The sequence below is a fragment of the Oncorhynchus mykiss genome, chromosome 10, assembly GCF_057628025.1.
Source record: "Oncorhynchus mykiss isolate SJ-2025 chromosome 10, ASM5762802v1, whole genome shotgun sequence".
NCBI lineage: Eukaryota > Metazoa > Chordata > Actinopteri > Salmoniformes > Salmonidae > Oncorhynchus > Oncorhynchus mykiss.
Window position 1 is genome coordinate 4,905,001 of NC_143031.1, and position 24,505 is coordinate 4,929,505.

A 24,505-nucleotide genomic window follows, 5' to 3' on the forward strand; every position below is an offset into this window, starting at 1 on the left:
CAATCTCTCTTCCTCCTACAGTATCTCCATCTCTCTTCCTCTCTTCCTCATACAGTATCTCCATATCTCTTCCTCCTACCGTATCTCCATCTCTCTTCCTCTCTTCCTCCTACAGTATCTCCATCTCTCTTCCTCTCGTCCTCCTACAGTATCTCCATCTCTCTTCCTCTCTTCCTCCTACAGTATCTCCATCTCTCTTCCTCTCGTCCTCCTACAGTATCTCATCTCTCTTCCTCTCTTCCTCCTACAGTATCTCCATCTCTCTTCCTCTCTTCCTCCTACAGTATCTCCATCTCTCTTCCTCTCTTCCTCCTACAGTATCTCCATCTCTCTTCCTCTCTTCCTCCTACAGTATCTCCATCTCTCTTCCTCCTACAGTATCTCCATCTCTCTTCCTCCTACAGTATCTCCATCTCTCTTCCTCTCTTCCTCCTACAGTATCTCCATCTCTCTTCCTCTCTTCCTCCTACAGTATCTCCATCTCTCTTCCTCCTACAGTATCTCCATCTCTCTTCCTCCTACAGTATCTCCATCTCTCTTCATCCTACAGTATCTCCATCTCTCTTCCTCCTACAGTATCTCCATCTCTCTTCCTCCTACAGTATCTCCATCTCTCTTCCTCCTACAGTATCTCCATCTCTCTTCATCCTACAGTATCTCCATCTCTCTTCCTCCTACAGTATCTCCATCTCTCTTCCTCCTACATTATCTCCATCTCTCTTCCTCCTACAGTATCTCCATCTCTCTTCCTCCTACAGTATCTCCATCTCTCTTCCTCCTATAGTATCTCCATCTCTCTTCCTCTCTTCCTCCTACAGTATCTCCATCTCTCTTCCTCCCTTCCTCTTACAGTATCTCATCTCTCTTCCTCTCTTCCTCCTACAGTATCTCCATCTCTCTTCCACCCTCTGTGTTCTTTTAGACAGGTAACTCTGAATCCACGATATGGCACAGGATGTAAAGCCATAACACATACATTTTTTTTAAACAGCAGATTATTATTGATAATGTCAAAAGTTGCACTGAAGTCTAATAAACAGCTCCCAGAATAGGGCTGGGCGATATCCGAATGAATTAGATTCATTCTAATTTATGTTTTTGCGCAATATTCCAAATGACTGTATCGTTTTTATAAGTGTTTATGTCCGCTTGTTCTGATCTTTTTGGTCTCGTCTCCTTCACTCCTCTGTCCTGTGCACCTTCTCATTTACACCAGAGATCTGTATATAATGACAAGATGCTCGTCTCCTTCACTCCTCTGTCCTGTGCACCTTCCCAGTTACACCAGAGATCTGTATATAATGACAAGATGCTCGTCTCCTTCACTCCTCTGTCCTGTGCACCTTCCCATTTACACCAGAGATCTGTATATAATGACAAGATGCTTGTCTCCTTCACTCCTCTGTCCTGTGCACCTTCTCATTTATACCAGAGATCTGTATATAATGACAAGATGCTCGTCTCCTTCCCTCCTCTGTCCTGTGCACCTTCTCATTTATACCAGAGATCCGTATATAATGACAAGATGCTCATCTCCTTCACTCCTCTGCCCTCTGCACCTTCTCATTTACACCAGAGGTCTGTATATAATGACAAGATGCTCGTCTCCTTCACTCCTCTGTCCTGTGCACCTTCTCATTTACACCAGAGATCTGTATATAATGACAAGATGCACATCTCCGCTCTAACAACGGTAGTCGTTGTCCCAATGGCGGGAAGGCAGGCGACAAGCTTAGGTTCAAAATAAACCCATAGAAACGCATTGGCCTTATTTTGGACAGATTTTTTGCTAAAGTGAAACCTCTCGCTTCGCCTCTTCCTCTATGGTTTACAAACACACCAAGCCCCTCCCCTTGCTTCTCACACTAGTTGAGAGATCACATCTTTCTCTCTGACAAGCGGTTTCAACTCGTTATTTGCATTTGAGGTTTGGTCCCCCCAAAAATCGGTCATATGGACACCAAAACAAATGGAGACATTATTTTACTGTAACAGAGTTAACTTGTCTAACTTTTTATAGCTCAACTACTCAAATTGTACGCAGAGCAGACACTACTAAAACGAGAGTATCAAAAAACACTGATGATGGAAAATGAATGCTCAGTTCGTGTCGACATTGGCAGCGTTTTAGCCAAAGACTGTTATCCTAGCTGTCTAGTCTGTGTTTTATTTAAATGTGCAATAAGCAACTGGCAACTCGTTCTCATTCTGAGAAATCAGGTAGGACACTTGATTTCAACATCTCAAGTTGACAAGGCTTAACATGTTATTCAAACAGTTGAATACAGACATGATGGTGTATTCATAAAAATTAAACTTTTCGCCCTCCCGGGTGGTGCAGTGGTCTAGGGCTCTGTATCGCAGTGTTAGCCACCAGACTCTGGATTCGTGCCCAGGCTCTGTCGTAACCGGCCGCGACCGGGAGGTCCATGGGGCGATGCACAATTGGCCTAGCGTCGTCCGGGTTAGGGAGGGTTTGGCCAGCAGGGATGTCCTTGTTTCCTCCGACACATTGGTTACGGCTGGCTTCCGGGTTGGATCGCGCTGTGTTAAGAAGCAGTGCGGCTTGGTTGGGTTGTGTATCGGAGAACGCATGACCTCCGTCTCTCCCGAGCCCGTACGGGAGTTGTAGCGATGATACAAGATAGTAACTACTAACAATTAGATACCACGAAATTGGGGAGTAAAAAAATAATATATATATATATTTTAACCGTTCATCCATGTTAGCAAATAGATCCAATACAAAGATTAGCTGGCTAATCACTAGCTTCGTGGGCTTGAGAGATTGTTGATGAGACCTCTGTTTATTTTCTATATACTAATGCCTGCTACAAGAAATGAGTGATTATTAGTGAATCAGCATTATACATGGTTCTAGTTAAATGTGTAACCAAAAAAAAGGCTTTTTTCAAAGACAGACAAGATCAACAAAAAGATTATTGCAACAAAAAAATAGCCGTTACAACTATTTTGATAAAATAATTAAAGGATTATCTTAGCTGGGTCAAAATAAACCCATCTTATTATCTATCTTATGGTTGTGGAAGGCTTATATTAAGTGTATCATAGTGTTGTTATAACTATTTCATCCCAGAATTCATTCAATTATTGCTGACTGTTTGAAATGCAGTGTGTTTGACATTTAATTGTTCAACAATGCTTATTTAGAGAATAAAAAAATAAAAATCTATTTATATTTATCGTGAATAAGTTTAAAAAAAAAATGGAGATATGATTTTTATGCCATATCAGCCAGCCCTATCCCAGAATATTTGTATCAATTTCTTTCAGCCAATCATCAGTCATTTGTGTAAAATGCCTGTTAAGTATCTTAACATTTATCTCAATGTTGGAATATATAAATAATAGTAATGTGAACTTTATATTATAATATGTAATGTGTAAAAAATATTAAAGGAAAAGTTTAATTTGCGGTGTACCAATTGAACATGATGAACAGGAATGACATTTACTCTCACGGATGGCCAAGAATAACTATCCAAAAGCCGCACCCCTAATGGGCCACACCTCCTAAAAAAAACAGCTGCTAGGTCAACCCAAATGATGGTAAAAAAAATACCAACTGATACAATAGTAAAATTAACCCATGTTTGGATAATCCAAATAACCCCACTAGCTGGGTCAAAATAAACCCAACGAGTTCTGTCCACCAGCGCTGGGTTACTTCTCCATCCCACTCTCTTCTCTCTCCATCCCACGCTCTTATCTCTCCCATCCCTCTCTCTTCTCTCTCCATCCCACGCTCTTATCTCTCCCATCCCTCTCTCTTCTCTCTCCATCCCTCTCTCTTCTATCTCCATCCCACGCTCTTATCTCTCCCATCCCTCTCTCTTCTCTCTCCCACCCTCTTCTCTTTCCATCTCTCTCCCATCCTTCTCTCTCTCTTCTCTCTCCATCCCGCTCTCTCTTCTCTCTCCATCACTCTCTCTTATCTCTCCCATCCCTCTCTCTTCTCTCTCCATCCCTCTCTCTTATCTCTCCCATCCCTCTCTCTTCTCTCTCCATCCCTCTCTCGCTCTTCTCTCTCCCACCCCCTTCTCTCTCCCACCCTCTTCTCTTTCCATCTCTCTCCCATCCTTCTCTCTCTCTTCTCTCTCCATCCCACTCTCTCTTCTCTCTCCATCACTCTCTCTTCTCTCTCCAACCCTCTCTCGCTCTTCTCTTTCCCACCATCTTCTCTTTCCATCTCTCTCCCATCCTTCTCTCTCTCTTCTCTCTCCATCCCGCTCTCTCTTCTCTCTTCATCACGCTCTCTTCTCTCTCCATCCCTCTCTCGCTCTTCTCTCTCCCACCCTCTTCTCTCTCCCACCCTCTTCTCTTTCCATCTCTCTCCCATCCTTCTCTCTCTTCTCTCTCCATCCCGCTCTCTCTTCTCTCTTCATCACTCTCTCTTCTCTCTCCATCCCTCTCTCTTCCCTTCTCCATCCCTCTCTCTTCTCTCTCTGTCCATCCCTCTCTCTTCTCTCCTCCCCTAATTAATTCTGTGTAGAGTAGGCTGGTCTGAAAGCACACTGTGTCCTGACTAGTTAACCTGTTATTATTAGCCTGTGTGAGGTACTGTCAATGTTGAGGCTCAGCTGTATGGCACTCTGTACCTGTGTGTGTGTGTGTGTGTGTGTGAGAGAAGAGCGATGAGGAGAGATGGAATCTATCTGATAGGAACGAGGGATGGCTGACAAGAGTAATAGGACAAATGAGCATAGTAAAGAGGGGATGAGGAATAGTGACGAATGGATGACTGCTTTCTGTCAGAGAGGAGAGAGGGGAAGGGCAGATGAGAGGAGAGAGGGGAAGGGCAGATGAGAGGGGAGAGGGGAAGGGCAGATGAGAGGAGAGAGGGGAAGGGCACATGAGAGGAGAGAGGGAAAGGGCAGATGAGAGGAGAGAGGGGATAGACAGGTGAGAGGGGATGACTTTCCTGTGTGAGGTGATAGAGAACGGACAGATGGATGGATGGATGAGTGTATTAAAGAAGATGACAGATGATGTGTTCTCCCTTGTTTCCCTTTCCTTCCTTCCTTCCTTCCTTCCTTCCTTCCTTCCTTCCTTCCTTCCTTCCTTCCTTCCATACAGTGCCTTCAGGAAGTCTTCACACCCCTTTACTTGTTCTTCATTTGTTGCGTTAAAGACGGAATTTAAAATGGATTCTATATTATTTTTTTCTCACCCATCTACACACATTACCCGGAAAATGACAAAGTGAAAACGTTTTTTTTATTTTTTTTACATTTTAGCAAATTAATTGAAAATGAAATATAGAAATCTCTCATTTACGTAGAGTGCCAGTTAAACGTTTGGGACACATCTACTCATTCAATGGTTTATATATATATATTTTTTTACTATTTTCTACGTTGTAGAATCATCGCGAATACATCACAACGATGAAATAACATATGTGGAATCATGTAGTAACCAAAAAAGTGTTAAACAAAGCTAAATATATTTTATATTTGAGATTCTTCAAAGTAGCCACCCCTTTGCCTTGATGACAGCTTTGCACAGTCTTGGCATTCTCTCAACCAGCTTCATGAGGTAGTCACCTAGAATGCATTTCAGTTAACAGGTGTGCCTTGTTAAAAGTTAATTAGGTAGCGCCTTAGGTAGCGATTACAGCTGTGAGTCTCTAAGGGTTTTCCACACTTGGATTGTGCAACATTTTCCCATTATAATTATTTTTTAAATTCTTCAAGCTCTGTCAAATTGGTTGTTGATCATTGCTATACAACAATTTTCAGGTCTTGCCACAGATTAAAGTAGATTTAAGTAAAACATTCACTGTCGTCTTGGTAACCAACTCCAGTGTAGATTTGGCCTTGAGTTTTAGGTTATTGTCCTGCTGAAAGGTGAAATCATCTCCCAGTGTTTGGTCGAAAGCAGAATGAATCAGGTTTCCCTCCAGGTTTTGCCTGTGCTTAGCTCCATTCTGTATCTTTTTATCCTCAAAACTCCCCCGTCCTTAACAATTACAAGCATACCCATAACATGATGCAGCCACAACTATGATTGAAAATATGGAGTGTGGCACTCAGTGATGTGTTGTGTTGAATTTGCCCCAAATATAACAAGTTATATAATCACAGTACAGTACATCACAGTACAATACATCACAGTACAATACATCACAGTACATTACATCACAGTACATTACATTACACAAAGGTGTAGTGTAACAACTGGTGCTACAGTCCAAGAGCAGCATACCTTCTTCTGAAAGGGTGTGGAGCAGTGGTATGACTTCTCTCTGTGCATTGTTAATGAGTTGCCTATATAGAGAGCAGTGGTATGACTTCTCTATGTGCATTGTTAATGAGTTGCCTATATAGAGAGCAGTGGTATGACTTCTCTATGTGCATTGTTAATGAGTTGCCTATATAGAGAGCAGTGGTATGACTTCTCTATGTGCATTGTTAATGAGTTGCCTATATAGAGAGCAGTGGTATGGCTTCTCTCTGTGCATTGTTAATGAGTTGCCTATACAGAGAGCAGTGGTGTGGTCTCTTAATGTGATACGATTATAGAGATGCAGTTGAAGTCAGAAGTTTACACTCAGGTTGGAGTCATTAAAACTCGTTTTTCAACCACTCCACAAACGTCTTGTAAACAAACTATAGTTTTGGCAAGTCGGTTAGGACATCTACTCTGTGCACGACACAAGTCATTCATTCCAACAATTGTTTACAGACAGATTATTTCACTTATAATTCCCGGTATCACAATTCCAGTGGGTCAGAAGTTTACATACGCAGAGTTGACTGTGCCTTTAAACAGCTTGGAAAATTCCAGAAAAATGATGTCACGGCTTTAGAAGCTTCTGATAGTCCAGTACATTTGAATATAGCTGAGCTTTCCAATGCTATGCAGAAACGCCGAGCCGGTGAGATTAGCCTCATATCTTTTCCTATGTCTTCAACCCTCCTTATTATTGTTGTCCGATAGTAGTTGTAGTTCCTTTTATTTGCTTCAAAAATAACATCTTTGTTACTGAAGTCATCATACATTATTTTAGCGGAAGACTGAAGACACACAAATAAAAACAGCACTCTTTCAGTATGTCTGCGTAGCTAAGATCCTCAAGTCAATGTGTCTGCAACAGAGGTCCTTCTGAACACCAGCTGTCCGTTCAGCAAAGCAGTAAATTGCTGAATTGTATTTTTTTTGTTGTCAGGTGGGTGTTTCTCACTCTATGTATTAGGTATTGATTTTTTTTTTACATTTTTTAAAACAAGCACACTTCTTCAAATCAAATGGCTATATACAGGGGGCAACCGGTACATGTGTCAAATGTAGAAAGCAAAAAAAGGGCTTGTAATTATGATTTTTATTTTATATATCTAGTGGCATGAGATTACTATATACAGGGCTATATACAGGGGGTACCGGTACAGAGTCAATGTGGAGGCTATATACAGGGGGTACCGGTACAGAGTCAGTGTGGAGGCTATATACAGGGTGTTACGGTACAGAGTCAATGTGGAGGCTATATACAGGGGGTACTGGTACAGAGTCAATGTGGAGGCTATATACAGGGGGTACCGGTACAGAGTCAATGTGGAGACTATATACAGGGGAGTACTGGTACAGAGTCAATGTGGAGGCTATATACAGGGTATTACGGTACAGAGTCAATGTGGAGGCTATATACAGGGGGTACCGGTACAGAGTCAATGTGGAGGCTATATACAGGGGGGTACCGGTACAGAGTCAATGTGGAGGCTATATACAGGGGGTACTGGTACAGAGTCAATGTGGAGGCTATATACAGGGGGTACCGGTACAGAGTTAATGTAGAGGCTATATACAGGGTATTACGGTACAGAGTCAATGTGGAGGCTATATACAGGGGGGTACCGGTACAGAGTCAATGTGGAGGCTATATACAGGGGGGTACCGGTACAGAGTCAATGTGGAGGCTATATACAGGGGGGTACCGGTACAGAGTCAGTGTGGAGGCTATATACAGGGTGTTACGGTACAGAGTCAATGTGGAGGCTATATACAGGGGGTACCGGTACAGAGTCAATGTGGAGGCTATATACAGGGGGTACCGGTACAGAGTCAGTGTGGAGGCTATATACAGGGTGTTACGGTACAGAGTCAATGTGGAGGCTATATACAGGGGGTACCGGTACAGAGTCAATGTGGAGACTATATACAGGGGGGTACCGGTACAGAGTCAATGTGGAGGCTATATACAGGGTGTTACGGTACAGAGTCAATGTGGAGGCTATATACAGGGTGTACCGGTACAGAGTCAATGTGGAGGCTATATACAGGGTGTACCGGTACAGAGTCAATGTGGAGGCTATATACAGGGGGTACCGGTACAGAGTCAATGTGGAGGCTATATACAGGGGGTACCGGTACAGAGTCAATGTGGAGGCTATATACAGGGTGTACCGGTACAGAGTCAATGTGGAGGCTATATACAGGGGGTACCGGTACAGAGTCAATGTGGAGGCTATATACAGGGTGTACCGGTACAGAGTCAATGTGGAGGCTATATACAGGGGGGTACTGGTACAGAGTCAATGTGGAGGCTATATACAGGGTGTACCGGTACAGAGTCAATGTGGAGGCTATATACAGGGGGTACCGGTACAGAGTCAATGTGGAGGCTATATACAGGGGGTACCGGTACAGAGTCAATGTGGAGGCTATATACAGGGTGTACCGGTACAGAGTCAATGTGGAGGCTATATACAGGGGGTACCGGTACAGAGTCAATGTGGAGGCTATATACAGGGTGTACCGGTACAGAGTCAATGTGGAGGCTATATACAGGGGGGTACTGGTACAGAGTCAATGTGGAGACTATATACAGGGTGTTACGGTACAGAGTCAATGTGGAGACTATATACAGGGGGTACCGGTACAGAGTCAATGTGGAGGCTATATACAGGGTATTACGGTACAGAGTCAATGTGGAGACTATACACAGGGTATTACGGTACAGAGTCAATGTGCAGGGGACACTGGTGTCGAGGAAATTCAGGTAAAATGTACATGTAGGTAGAGTTATTAAAGTGACTATGCATAGATAATAACAGAGAGTAGCAGCAGCGTGGGGGTGGGGGGGGGGGTGGGGGGGGGGGCAATGCAAATAGTCTGGGTAGCCATTTAATTAGATGTTCAGGAGTCTTACGTCTTGGGGGTAGAAGCTGTTTAGAAGCCTTTTTGGACCTAGACTTGGCGCTCCGGGTACCGCTTTCCGTGCGATAGCAGAGAGAACATTTAGTGGGTTTGTGCCATGAAGTACAAAGAACAATGCTGTCGTTCATTTAATCTTGAAACATTTTTTCATCTTACAACAGCCGTCCGTACCTTTCTCCTTTTGCTAGCTTGGGTCCACCGCTTCCTCACTCAGGTGTTTTGGCAGTTTGCTCGTTGTTGCATTTTTTAAACTTGTTTTTAAAACTACAAATCCATACATTTTAAATGTTATTTGCAAGGTAGTTCGATTCGGGGCCGAAGGGATAAATAATGGGCCTAACTGCTGCTTCTCTTCCTCCCGCCTTCACCTCCCGCTTTCACCTCCCTCTTTCACCTCCCTCCTACACCTCCCGCCTTCACCTCCCTCCTACACCTCCCGCTTTCACCTCCCGCTTTCACCTCCCGCCTTCACCTCCCCCCTACACCTCCCCCCTACACCTCCCTCCTACACCTCCCTCCTACACCTCCCTCCTTCACCTCCCTCCTTCACCTCCCGCCTTCACCTCCCGCCTTCACCTCCTACACCTCCCCCCTACACCTCCCTCCTTCACCTCCCGCCTACACCTTCCGCTTACACCTCAGGGGGTACCAGTACAGAGTCAATGTGGAGGCTATATACAGGAGGTACCGGTACAGAGTCAATGTGGAGGCTATATACAGGAGGTACCGGTACAGAGTCAATGTGGAGGCTATATACAGGGGGTACCGGTACAGAGTCAATGTGGAGGCTATATACAGGGGGTACCGGTACAGAGTCAATGTGGAGGCTATATACAGGGTATTACGGTACAGAGTCAATGTGGAGGCTATATACAGGGGGTACCGGTACAGAGTCAATGTGGAGGCTATATACAGGGGTACCTGGTACAGAGTCAATGTGGAGGCTATATACAGGGGGTACCGGTACAGAGTCAATGTGGAGGCTATATACAGGGGTACCTGGTACAGAGTCAATGTGGAGGCTATATACAGGGGGGTACCGGTACAGAGTCAATGTGGAGGCTATATACAGGGGGGTACCGGTACAGAGTCAATGTGGAGGCTATATACAGGGTATTACGGTACAGAGTCAATGTGGAGGCTATATACAGGGGGGTACCGGTACAGAGTCAATGTGGAGGCTATATACAGGGGGGTACCGGTACAGAGTCAATGTGGAGGCTATATAAAGGGTGTTATGGTACAGAGTCAATGTGGAGGCTATATACAGGGGTACCTGGTACAGAGTCAATGTGGAGGCTATATACAGGGTGTTACAGTACAGAGTCAATGTGGAGACTATATACAGGGTATTACGGTACAGAGTCAATGTGGAGGCTATATACAGGGTATTACGGTACAGAGTCAATGTGGAGGCTATATACAGGGGTACCGGTACAGAGTCAATGTGGAGGCTATATACCCCTCGTGTCTCGTTACTAAAGCCTCACAGAAGCTCAACATCGTAATGTCTATCGTATACTGCCACCTATGGAAGTAGTTCCAGTTTTGTGTTTGTGGAATTTGACTGCTGGGAAACGACGTGAGATTTTGCTGTATTTGGTCAGGTGTTCTGCCACTGTGTGCTCTGTGTTTAGGGCCAAATAGCATTCTAGTTTGCTCAGTTTTTTTGTTAATTCTTTCCAATGTGTCAAGTAATTATCTTTTTGTTTTCTCATGATTTGGTTGGGTCTAATTGTGCTGTTGTCCTGGGGCTCTGTAGGGTGTGTTTGTGTTTGTGAACAGAGCCCCAGGACCAGCTTGCTTAGGGGACTTTTCTCCAGGTTCATCTCTCTGTAGGTGATGGCTTTGTTATGGAAGGTTTGTGAATCACTTCCTTTTAGGTGGTTGTAGAATTTAATGGCTCTTTTCTGGATTTTGATAATTAGTGGGTATCGGCCTAATTCTGCTCTGCATGCATTATTTGGTGTTCTACGTTGTACACGGAGGATATTTTTGCAGAATTCTGCGTGCAGAGTCTCAATTTGGTGTTTGTCCCATTTTGTGAATTCTTGGTTGGTGAGCGGACCCCAGACCTCACAACCATAAAGGGCAATGGGCTCTATGACTGATTCAAGTATTTTTAGCTAGATCCTAATCGGTGTCTGTCTGTCTGTCTGTCTCTCTCTCTCTGTCTGTCTCTCTCTCTGTCTCTCTCTCTCTGTCTCTCTCTCTCTCTCTGTCTCTCTGTCTCTCTGTCTCTCTCTCTCTGTCTCTGTCTCTGTCTCTCTGTCTCTCTGTCTCTCTCTCTCTGTCTCTGTCTGTCTCTCTGTCTCTGTCTGTCTCTCTGTCTCTGTCTGTCTCTCTGTGTCTCTCTCTGTCTCTCTCTGTCTCTCTGTCTCGCTGTCTCTGTCTCGCTGTCTCTCTGTCTCTCTCTCTGTCTGTCTCTCTGTCTCTCTGTCTCTCTGTATCTCTGCCTCTCTGTCTCTCTCTCTCTGTCTCTCTCTCTCACAGTTTTTCTAGGTCAGAGATGGTAAACATAAAACCTGTATTTACACAGTCAGCTTCCTCTTCATTGTGTTTACTGTTAGAAGAGTATTGCACTGTTTCTCTAATGTACACACACACACACACACACACACACACACACACACACACACACACACACACACACACACACACACACACACACACACACACACACACACACACACACACACACACACACAGTGAAATGCAGGTGTTCCTGGCTGTATCCAGCAGTGCACCCTTATTGTGAGACACAAGGTCAGGTACATCCTGTTTCCATTGATCATCCCAGAGATGTTTCTACAACTAGGATTGGAGTCCATCTGTGGTAAATTCAATTGATTGGACATGATTTGGAAAGGTACACACCTGTCTATATAAAGTCCCACAGTTGACAGTGCATGTCAGAGCAAAAACCAAGCCATCAGGTTGAAGGAATTGTCCGTCGAGCTCCGAGACAGGATTGTGTCGAGGCACAGATCTGGGGAAGGGTACCAAAACATTTCCCACTTGGGAAATGGTACCAAAACAACAGCCCACTTGGAATTTGCCAAAAGGCACCTAAAGGACCCTCAGACCATGAGAAACAAGATTCTCTGATGCATCACATCTGGAGGAAATCATTATGGTGGTGGCAGCATCATGCTGTGGGCATGTTTTTCAGATGCAGGGACTGGGAGACGAGTCAGGATCGAGGGAAAAGATTAACAGAGCAAAATACAGAGATAGCCTTGATGAAAACCTGCTCCAGAGCACTCAGGACCTCAGACTGGGGTGAAGGTTCACCTTCCAACAGCACAACGACCCTAAGCACACAGACAAGACAACGCAGGAGTGGCTTCGGGACAAGTCTCTGAATGTCCTTGAGTGGCCCAGCCAGACTCCGGACTTGAACCCAATCAAACATCTCTGGAGAGACCTGAAAATAGCTGTGCAGTGACACTCCTCATCCAACCTGACAGATCTTGAGAGGATCTGCAGAGAAGAATGGGAGAAACTCCCCAAATACAGGTGTGCCAAGCTTGTAGCGTCATACCCAAGAAGACTCGAGGCTGTTAATCGCTGCCAAAGGTGCTTCAACAAAGTACTGAGTAAAGGGTCTGAATACTTAGGTAAATGTGATATTTCAGTTTTTTATTCTTAATAACATTGCAAAAACATGTTTTTGCATTTGTCATTATGTGGTATTGTGATGTCATTATGGGGTATTGTGATGTCAGTATGGGGTATTGTGGTGTCATTATGGGGTATTGTGATGTCATTATGGGGTATTGTGATGTCATTATGGGGGTATTGTGATGTCATTATGGGGTATTGTGATGTCATTATGGGGTATTGTGATGTCATTATGGGGGTATTGTGTGTTGATTGATGATAGGGAAAAAACAATCTAATCCAATTCAGAATAAGGTTGTAACGTAACAAAATGTGGAAAAAGTCACGAGGTCTGAAAACTTTCCGAACGTGCTTTAAATCACAGGGGGAAAAGCCTCGCTGTATATTAGTCAAGGATTAAAAGGCGTTATCATTATTGTACACTATGTATAAGTAATTATTATCATTACACTCACTGTACAAGTAATTCAAGCGGTGAGTGCTGCTCCCTTCTCCCCAGCTGCTGGTTGGTTTAGGTAGATAGTCAGTCATGGAATAGATTTCCCTCACCTGACTGTGACTCCTCATTACCACCTCCTACAGTCACGGCTAGGTGTCCCGCTGGCATAATCATAGATATTATAGATAGTAAACATTTAGATACATACAAGTGTCTTATATCGGTTGAAAGGTTAAATTATTGTTAATCTAACTGCTCTGTCCGAATATACAGTAGCTATTACAGTGAAAACATGCCATGCGATTGTTTGAGGCCCGCGCCCCACATCAAAATATTTTTCCATCGGCACAGGTTTAATACATTCACAAATAGCGATTAAATATTCAGTTACTTTTTGAAAGTCTTCCTCTGATTTGCCATCCAAAGGGTCCCAGTTATAACATGTAGTGCCGTTTTGTTAGATAAAATCCTTCTTTATCTCCCAAAAAGTCTGTTTAGTTGGCGCCATCGATTTGAGTCATCCAGTCTTTCAGCATGCAGAGAAAGGAATCTGAAAATCTCAAAATACGTTTCTATTTACTCCTCAGATCCCTAAAATGTAATCAAACTATAATTTTTCTTACTGAAAGAAGTATGTTCAATAGGAAACCCATTTTAACAGGTGCATCTTGTCTTCATGTCGAGCCAAAACACAAATTTCCAAGACTGTGTCCCTGTTCTAAAACTGATATTTCTTCTTCGTTTTTGATGTTACAAGCCTGAAATCTTGATCATAGACTGCTGACACCCGGTGGAAGCCATAGTAATTGCATCCAGGGAGCTATTTTCAAAATTATACTTGCCTCATATTTGCCATTCGAAGAGGATGGTCTCTCTCTCAAAAAAGACATCTGGTTGGTTTTTCTTTAGATTTTTTTTCTTACCATATCTATTGTGTTATATTATCCTACATTACTTTACCACTACACACTTCAGTGTTTTCCTTCCAATGGTACCAATTATATGCATATCCTGGCTTCAGGGCCTGAGCAACAAGCAGTTTACTTTGGGCACGTCATTCAGGTGGAAATTGAGAAAAAAAGGGTCCTCAGAAGTTCTAATATTCCCTCTGTGGAAGAAAGAAAAGAGGGGGATGGAGTCCCCTGAGGTAGAGAGAGAGAAGGAGAGGGAGAAGAGGCCTGCCTTCAAGGAAGGAGAGGGAGCCACGAGGGAGAGAGAAAAGGAGAGAGAGAGAAGAGGCCTGCCTTCAGGGAAGGAGAGGGAGCCATGAGGGAGAGAGAAAAGGAGAGAGAGAAGAGGCCTGCCTTCAGGGAAGGAGAGGGAGCCACGAGGGAGAGAGAGAGAAAAGGAGAGGGAGAAGAGGCCTGCCTTCAGGGAAGGAGAGGGAGCCACGAGGAAGAGAGAAAATGAGAGCGAGAAGAGGCCTGCCTTCAGGGAAGGAGAGGGAGAAGAGGCCTGCCTTCAGGGAAGGAGAGGGAGCCACAAGGGAGAGAGAGAGAGAGAGAAAAGGAGGTACAGAAAAATCTGAGGGATAGAGAGAAATAATGAAAAGCAAGGGGGAGCCTGCGAGGGAGAACAGCAGTAGAGTTTAAAACTAGATGATTGGAGAAAGAGCACGGTGAGAGAAGGAAGAACGAGAGTGAGAGACAGAAGCCAAGTGTGAGGTAGGAGGAGAAGGGACAAATAGGTATCCAGGTTGCTCTGTGTTGTAGGTGTTACCAGGTCAGCAACTCACCATTGCACCGGCTGTTGTCATGGTGACGTGCCATAGTAACACCGTGGAAACCCCATGGTTACCGAAAGAGAGAATCTGCAATGACTTCTCCCCCTCTCTTTTTCCCCTCTCTCTCTCTCCATCTTTTTTTTCTCTTTTGCTCCCCCCCTCTCTGTGACTCTCTTTATCCCTGTTTCTGGTTCTCTATCCCTCTCTCTCTCTATCCCTGTTTCTGGTTCTCTATCCCTCTCTCTCTCTATCCCTGTTTCTGGTTCTCTATCCCTCTCTCGCTCTATCCCTGTTTCTGGTTGTCTATCCCTCTTTCTGTGACTCTCTTTATCCCTGTTTCTGGTTCTCTATCCCTCTCTCTCTCTATCCCTGTTTCTGGTTCTCTATCCCTCTCTCTGTGACTCTCTCTTTATCCCTGTTTCTGGTTCTCTATCCCTCTCTCTCTCTCTCACGCTCTTATCTTTAATAAAGCTTTATTGGCAGGAAATGCATTGTCAAAGCAGAAGAGTATCAGATAACATCCGATGAAATAACACAATCACAAGAGGACATACTGTACATGAGAGAGAGGGAGAGAGAGAGGGAGGGAGAGGGGGAGAGAGAGAGAGATAGGGAGAGTTAGAGAGAGCATGTCAATCAGTCTCTAATGTTCCGTTTTCCTGTTCCCAACCATAAGCCCCTAGAATACACCGCCACCACACCATATTGGTTCGAAGTTAGCTGTTTAGCTATTTCGATGCATGCCTTGGAGCTCCGGTGTCTTAGGCAAGAATTCCCATTATTTTCCGCCATCAAACCTGCATAATTCTTACTTGAAACAGTTGTTGTGTGTAATAGACTGAATTACACGGTGTCAACACCTCACTCCAGACTGATCTGTTCTTCCTATTATAATCTGACTCCAGACTGATATGTTCTTCCTATTACCATCTGACTCCAGACCGATCTGCTCTTCCTATTACCATCTAACTACAGACTGATCTGTTCTTCCTATTACCACCTGACTCCAGACTGATCTGTTCTTCCTATTACAATCTGACTCCAGACTGATATGTTCTTCCTATTACCATCTAACTCCAGACTGATCTGTTCTTCCTATTAACACCTGACTCCAGACTGATCTGTTCTTCCTATTACAATCTGACTCCAGACTGATCTGTTCTTCCTATTACCATCTAACTCCAGACTGATCTGTTCTTCCTATTACCATCTGACTCCAGACTGATCTGTTCTTCCTATTACCATCTGACTCCAGACCGATCTGACCTTGCAATTTGTAATCTTTCCAATTCAGATTTAGATATGAAAAGTTTTCACCACGTAGTTTGGATGTAGTGAATTACTTTTTCAAAGTAACTTTAGTTAAATAAACCATATTTAATAAATAATAATAATAATAAACTTTATTTTTTATTAATGGTAGATTTAGTGTTGCTTTACTTCTTCCAGTTTGAATGAATTGATTGGTTGTTAAACTCAGGATTTCCTGTTTATTCCCTCCCGTTTCCAGGAATATTACAGACAGGATTTCGTGGTTATTCCCTCCCGTTTCCAGGAATATTACAGACAGGATTTCCTGGTTATTCCCTCCTGTTTCCAGGAATATTACAGACAGGATTTCCTGGTTATTCCCTCCCGTTTCCAGGAATATTACAGACAGGATTTCCTGGTTATTCCCTCCTGTTTCCAGGAATATTACAGACAGGATTTCCTGGTTATTCCCTCCTGTTTCCAGGAATATTACAGACAGGATTTCCTGTGTATTCCCTCCTGTTTCCAGGAATATTAGAGACAGGATTTCCTGTTTATTCCCTCCCGTTTCCAGGAATATTACAGACAGGATTTCCTGCTTATTCCCTCCTGTTTCCAGGAATCTTAGACAGGATTTCCTGCTTCCTTTTCTGATAAGCAAGGGTACAGACCATCAAGATACATTTGTATCCTGAGAAACAGAATTGAACCTTCACCGTACTATGAGGGTATGATTGTACCTTTTTATATAAAAAAAATATTGTGCCATGATACAAAGTCACTCTCACTACACTGAACATGTGGTGTGACGTAGCATATAGTCACTCTGACTACACTGAACAGAAATATCAAAATATTTTTTTGACTGTACTGCATGATTTACTAGTTCTACACCAGATTTGTTTTTTAAACTCAACATGTAAAGTGTTTTATGTTTAATGAGCTGAAATAAAAGATCCCAGGAATGTTCTGTACGCACACAAAAAAATAAGCTTATTCCTCTCAAATTTCAGGCACAAAAGTGTTTACATCCCTGTTAGTGAGCATTTCACCTTTGTGAAGATAATCCATCCACCTGACAGGTGTGGCATATCAAGAAGCTGATTAAACAGTATGATCATTACACAGGTGCACCTTGTGCTGGGGACAATAAAAGGCCACACTAAAATGTGCAGTTTTGCCACACAACGCAATGATGAGTCTGTAATAAAGCCCTTTTGTGAGGAAATACTCATTCTGATTGGCTGGGCCTTGCTCCACAGTGGGTTGACCTATGCCCTAACAGGCCCCACCCACGTCGGCGCGAAATAATTCATTTTTATCGACTGATTTCCTTTATATGAACTGTAACTTAGTAAAATCTTTGAAATTGTTTTATCTTTTATATATTTTTTGTTCAGTATATTTTTTATATTTTTTGAAAAAACGTCCTTCAGACGTCAGATTTCAACACTGGCCGACCTCATAACTCAGGAGGTTGTCATCTCTCGAATGAAAGGGAAAGGGGGGGGGGGGGGGGTACCTAGTCAGTTGTACAACAGAAAGGGAAGGGGGGGGTACCTAGTCAGTTGTACAACAGAAAGGGAAGGGGGGGGATACCTAGTCAGTTGTAGAACAGAAAGGGGGGATACCTAGTCAGTTGTACAACAGAAAGGGAAGGGGGGGATACCTAGTCAGTTGTACAACAGAAAGGGAAGGGGGGGATACCTAGTCAGTTGTACAACAGAAAGGGAAGGGGGGGATACCTAGTCAGTTGTACAACAGAAAGGGAAGGGGGGGATACCTAGTCAGTTGTACAACAGAAAGGGAAGGGGGGGATACCTAGTCAGTTGTACAACAGAAAGGGAAGGGGGGGATACCTAGTCAGTTGTACAACAGAAAGGGAAAGGGGGGGGGGGGGTACCTAGTCAGTTGTACAACAGAAAGGGAAAGGGGGGCGGGGGATACCTAGTCAGTTGCACAACTGAATGGATTCATCCGAAATGTGTCATTTAATCCAACATATCTGAATCAGAGCCATTGTTTATATTTTTTGCGATATTCCTACCTGGAAAAATGTGTAATTTAACAGAGGGTCTAACACATTTCTCCTATTTATCTGGCTCTTCAGTCCAGGGTGCATTTCATGCGTCTGTGAGGCAGGTTAAAAATGTTTTATTTTTATATTTTATGTATATATTATATTTTATATATATATTATATTTTATATTATATTATATTTTAAATGTTTATGTTTTATTATTGTCTTTTTTATTTGACCTTTTATTTAACAAGTCAGTGGCGAGAGAGTGCAGTTTGTTTAGCCCATTTTACAGCTAACTAGCTACTTCACATGCAGATATTATCTTTGGTGGCTATTGTGTGTCGCTAGCTACCCAGCCAGCCCCTAGAGAGAGCATTGCATTGTGGGACTTTGTAATCGACTTGAGCTGCAACAGATTTGTGTTACCAACCTTATTCTAACGACAAAAGGAAACATCTGTTCTATTGTAGTGTTATTTTAACAGCACGGGACGCTGGTGGCACCTTAATCAGGGAGGACGGGGCTCGTGGTAATGGCTGGAGTGGAATCAGTGGAATGGAGGATGGGGCTCGTGGTAATGACTGGAGTGGAATGGGTGGAATGGAGGACAGGGCTCGTGTTAATGACTGGAGTGGAATAGGTGGAATGGAGGATGGGGCTCGTGGTAATGACTGGAGTGGAATCAGTGGAATGGAGGACGGGGCTCGTGGTAATGACTGGAGTGGAATGGGTGGACTGGAGGACAGGGCTCGTGGTAATGACTGGAGTGGAATCAGTGGAATGGAGGACAGGGCACGTGGTAATGACTGGAGTGGAATCAGTGGAATGGAGGACGGGGCTCGTGGTAATGACTGGAGTGGAATAGGTGGACTGGAGGACAGGGCTCGTGGTAATGGCTGGAGTGGAATCAGTGGAATGGAGGACGGGGCTCGTGGTAATTGCTGGAGTGGAATCAGTGGAATGGAGGACAGGGCTCGTGGTAATGACTGGAGTGGAATCAGTGGAATGGAGGACGGGGCTCGTGGTAATGACTGGAGTGGAATCAGTGGAATGGAGGACGGGGCTCGTGGTAATGACTGGAGTGGAATGGGTGGACTGGAGGACAGGGCTCGTGGTAATGACTGGAGTGGAATCAGTGGAATGGAGGACGGGGCTCGTGGTAATGACTGGAGTGGAATGGGTGGACTGGAGGACAGGGCTCGTGGTAATGACTGGAGTGGAATCAGTGGAATGGAGGACGGGGCTCGTGGTAATGACTGGAGTGGAATCAGTGGAATGGAGGACAGGGCTCGTGGTAATGACTGGAGTGGAATGGGTAGAATGGAGGACAGGGCTCGTGGTAATGACTGGGGTGGAATGGGTGGAACGGAGGACGGGGCTCGTGGTAATGACTGGAGTGGAATCAGTGGAATGGAGGACGGGGCTCGTGGTAATGACTGGAGTGGAATGGGTGGACTGGAGGACAGGGCTCGTGGTAATGACTGGAGTGGAATCAGTGGAATGGAGGACGGGGCTCGTGGTAATGACTGGAGTGGAATCAGTGGAATGGAGGACAGGGCTCGTGGTAATGACTGGAGTGGAATGGGTAGAATGGAGGACAGGGCTCGTGGTAATGACTGGGGTGGAATGGGTGGAACGGAGGACAGGGCTCGTGGTAATGGCTGGAGTGGAATCAGTGGAATGGAGGACAGGGCTCGTGGTAATGACTGGAGTGGAATGGGTAGAATGGAGGACGGGGCTCGTGGTAATGGCTGGAGTGGAATGGAGGACAGGGCTCGTGGTAATGGCTGGAGTGGAATCAGTGGAATGGAGGACAGGGCTCGTGGTAATGACTGGAGTGGAATCAGTGGAATGGAGGACAGGGCTCGTGGTAATGACTGGAGTGGAATGGGTAGAATGGAGGACGGGGCTCGTGGTAATGACTGGAGTGGAATCAGTGGAATGGAGGACGGGGCTCGTGGTAATGACTGGAGTGGAATGGGTGGACTGGAGGACAGGGCTCGTGGTAATGACTGGAGTGGAATCAGTGGAATGGAGGACAGGGCTCGTTTTAATGACTGGAGTGGAATCAGTGGAATGGAGGACAGGGCTCGTGGTAATGACTGGAGTGGAATGGGTGGAATGGAGGACAGGGCTCGTGGTAATGACTGGAGTGGAATCAGTGGAATGGAGGACAGGGCTCGTGGTAATGACTGGAGTGGAATCAGTGGAATGGAGGACAGGGCTCGTTTTAATGACTGGAGTGGAATCAGTGGAATGGAGGACAGGGCTCGTGGTAATGACTGGAGTGGAATGGGTGGAATGGAGGACAGGGCTCGTGGTAATGACTGGAGTGGAATCAGTGGAATGGAGGACAGGGCTCGTGGTAATGACTGGAGTGGAATGGGTGGAACGGAGGACAGGGCTCGTGGTAATGACTGGAGTGGAATGGGTGGAAGGGTATGAAACATTACTATGAGTCCGTCCTCCACTCAGCAGCCTCCTGTGATTAACGCTGTAAATTATAGTAATGAGGTTTTGGGTGGATTTTAAGAAATAATCCATACATGTGCCCTTCAGGTTAGCGAACAGTACCATGTGAGATTATGTGTGTATCTCTGAAGGTACATTGCGTATTTAAAAAAAAAAAAAATTCTACCCTAGTGAACAATACCTTTTTTTTTAATAAGAGTTCATAAACACAGCCTGGTTTCCTGTGTGTGTGTGTGTGTGTGTGGCGATATTGAAAGTATTAATTTCATCTTTCATGATCTGCTTGTTGTGATCATATAGCAGTGTGTACTTGTACTGTGTGTGTGTGTGTGTGTGTTTGTGAGAGAGAGATTGTATTGTTTGTAAATTCCTGTAGTGCTATGTGTGTACCTGTGTGTGTGTGTGAGAGAGAAAAATTGTCACAATTGTGTGTGTGTGTGTGTGTGTGTGTGTGTGTGTTGCAGGGCTCTCTCAGGCTATGAGCTATAAGCTGATTTGATAGTGTGCTTTAAAGTGATTTCTTCTCCGCCTGGTCTGTTTGTGTGGCAGCTCCTCACCCCTTCCTCTCCCCTTGTGTGTTTCAGATGAACCTACGTCTCATCCTGGTCAGTGGGAAGACGAAAGAGTTCCTGTTCTCCCCCAACGACTCGGCCGCAGACATCGCCAAACACGTTTACGACAACTGGCCAATGGGTGAGTGACGCCTCACAGCAAGGCCAGCTCTATCTTTTTGGGGGCCCTAAATAAGATTTGGTTTGGGAGGGAGGCGCCCATCTTGCAGGTGAAATATTTTAGTGGTCCCCCTCTTGGCTGCGGAGAAGAAGAAAAACAATTGTTAATTTCCTGCAATTCTACACATTTTGCCATGTGGCGGAGAGAAATGTAGCAATTTATAAACACATTTCGTCAGATTCTACACATTTTGCCATGTGGCGGAGAGAAATGTAGCAATTTATAAACACATTTCGTCAGATTCTACACATTTTGCCATGTGGCGGAGAGAAATGTAGCAATTTATAAACACATTTCGTCAGATTCTACACATTTTGCCATGTGGCGGAGAGAAATGTAGCAATTTATAAACACATTTAGTCAGATTCTACACATTTTGCCATGCGGCGGAGAGAAATGTAGCAATTTATAACAAATTTAGTCAGATTCTACACATTTTGCCATGGGGCGCAGAGAAAATGTAGCAATTTATAACAAATTTAGTCAGATTCTACACATTTATTAAATGTGTTTTATAAAGCCCCTTATGTCGCTTATGCCCAGGGCCGGCCCTGCCTCACAGACACACATTACAACTGGCCAATGGGTGACCCTTGATCACTTGATCACGTGATCACATGTGATCTTAAGTGAATTTAATGTAATAACATTTGACAACATGTAAAAGCGACGTGAAAAAATTATCTCGTGAAATAAATGTGACAAAATGAGGATGCAAAATTTCTACACATATGACACCAGTAAACTACACGTGATACCAGGAAACTACACAGATACCTTGGAACTACACATGATACCGGGAAACTACACGGATACCAGGAAACTACACATGATACCAGGAAACTACACGGATACCTTGGAACTACACGGATACCAGGAAACTACACATGATACCAGGAAACTACACGGATACCAGGAAACTACACATGATACCAGGAAACTACACGGATACCAGGAAACTACACATGATACCAGGAAACTACACGGATACCAGGAAACTACACATGATACCAGGAAACTACACGGATACCTTGGAACTACATTTTTATTTATTATTTTATATTTTTTTATTTCACCTTTATTTAACCAGGTAGGCCAGTTGAGAACACCTTTATTTAACCAGGTAGGCAGGTTGAGAACACCTTTATTTAACCAGGTAGGCCAGTTGAGAACACCTTTATTTAACCAGGTAGGCAGGTTGAGAACACCTTTATTTAACCAGGTAGGCAGGTTGAGAACACCTTTATTTAACCAGGTAGGCCAGTTGAGAACACCTTTATTTAACCAGGTAGGCTAGTTGAGAACACCTTTATTTAACCAGGTAGGCTAGTTGAGAACACCTTTATTTAACCAGGTAGGCTAGTTGAGAACACCTTTATTTAACCAGGTAGGCCAGTTGAGAACACCTTTATTTAACCAGGTAGGCCAGTTGAGAACACCTTTATTTAACCAGGTAGGCTAGTTGAGAACACCTTTATTTAACCAGGTAGGCTAGTTGAGAACACCTTTATTTAACCAGGTAGGCTAGTTGAGAACACCTTTATTTAACCAGGTAGGCTAGTTGAGAACACCTTTATTTAACCAGGTAGGCCAGTTGAGAACACCTTTATTTAACCAGGTAGGCTAGTTGAGAACACCTTTATTTAACCAGGTAGGCTAGTTGAGAACACCTTTATTTAACCAGGTAGGGTAGTTGAGAACACCTTTATTTAACCAGGTAGGCTAGTTGAGAACACCTTTATTTAACCAGGTAGGCTAGTTGAGAACACCTTTATTTAACCAGGTAGGCTAGTTGAGAACACCTTTATTTAACCAGGTAGGCTAGTTGAGAACACCTTTATTTAACCAGGTAGGCTAGTTGAGAACACCTTTATTTAACCAGGTAGGCTAGTTGAGAACACCTTTATTTAACCAGGTAGGCTAGTTGAGAACACCTTTATTTAACCAGGTAGGCTAGTTGAGAACACCTTTATTTAACCAGGTAGGCTAGTTGAGAACACCTTTATTTAACCAGGTAGGCTAGTTGAGAACACCTTTATTTAACCAGGTAGGCTAGTTGAGAACACCTTTATTTAACCAGGTAGGCTAGTTGAGAACACCTTTATTTAACCAGGTAGGCTAGTTGAGAACACCTTTATTTAACCAGGTAGGCTAGTTGAGAACACCTTTATTTAACCAGGTAGGCTAGTTGAGAACACCTTTATTTAACCAGGTAGGCCAGTTGAGAACACCTTTATTTAACCAGGTAGGCCAGTTGAGAACACCTTTATTTAACCAGGTAGGCTAGTTGAGAACACCTTTATTTAACCAGGTAGGCTAGTTGAGAACACCTTTATTTAACCAGGTAGGGTAGTTGAGAACACCTTTATTTAACCAGGTAGGCTAGTTGAGAACACCTTTATTTAACCAGGTAGGCTAGTTGAGAACACCTTTATTTAACCAGGTAGTCTAGTTGAGAACACCTTTATTTAACCAGGTAGGCTAGTTGAGAACACCTTTATTTAACCAGGTAGGCTAGTTGAGAACACCTTTATTTAACCAGGTAGGCTAGTTGGGAACACCTTTATTTAACCAGGTAGGCCAGTTGAGAACACCTTTATTTAACCAGGTAGGCTAGTTGAGAACACCTTTATTTAACCAGGTAGGCTAGTTGAGAACACCTTTATTTAACCAGGTAGGCTAGTTGAGAACACCTTTATTTAACCAGGTAGGCCAGTTGAGAACACCTTTATTTAACCAGGTAGGCTAGTTGAGAACACCTTTATTTAACCAGGTAGGCTAGTTGAGAACACCTTTATTTAACCAGGTAGGCTAGTTGAGAACACCTTTATTTAACCAGGTAGGCTAGTTGAGAACACCTTTATTTAACCAGGTAGGCTAGTTGAGAACACCTTTATTTAACCAGGTAGGCTAGTTGAGAACACCTTTATTTAACCAGGTAGGCTAGTTGAGAACACCTTTATTTAACCAGGTAGGCCAGTTGAGAACACCTTTATTTAACCAGGTAGGCTAGTTGAGAACACCTTTATTTAACCAGGTAGGCAAGTTGAGAACACCTTTATTT

The 24,505-nt window shown here is 43.9% G+C and overlaps 1 protein-coding gene across 1 annotated transcript in view; it reads left to right on the forward strand.

Annotated features, from left to right (window-relative positions):
- LOC118966684 (ubiquitin-like protein 3) overlaps positions 1–24,505 on the forward strand; it is a 53,365-nt gene that overhangs the window by 11,866 nt on the left and 16,994 nt on the right. Inside the window, exon 2 of the mRNA XM_036989488.2 lies at positions 21,294–21,402. Coding sequence (XP_036845383.1) covers positions 21,294–21,402 — 109 coding nt within the window. The remainder of the gene's footprint in view (positions 1–21,293; positions 21,403–24,505) is intronic.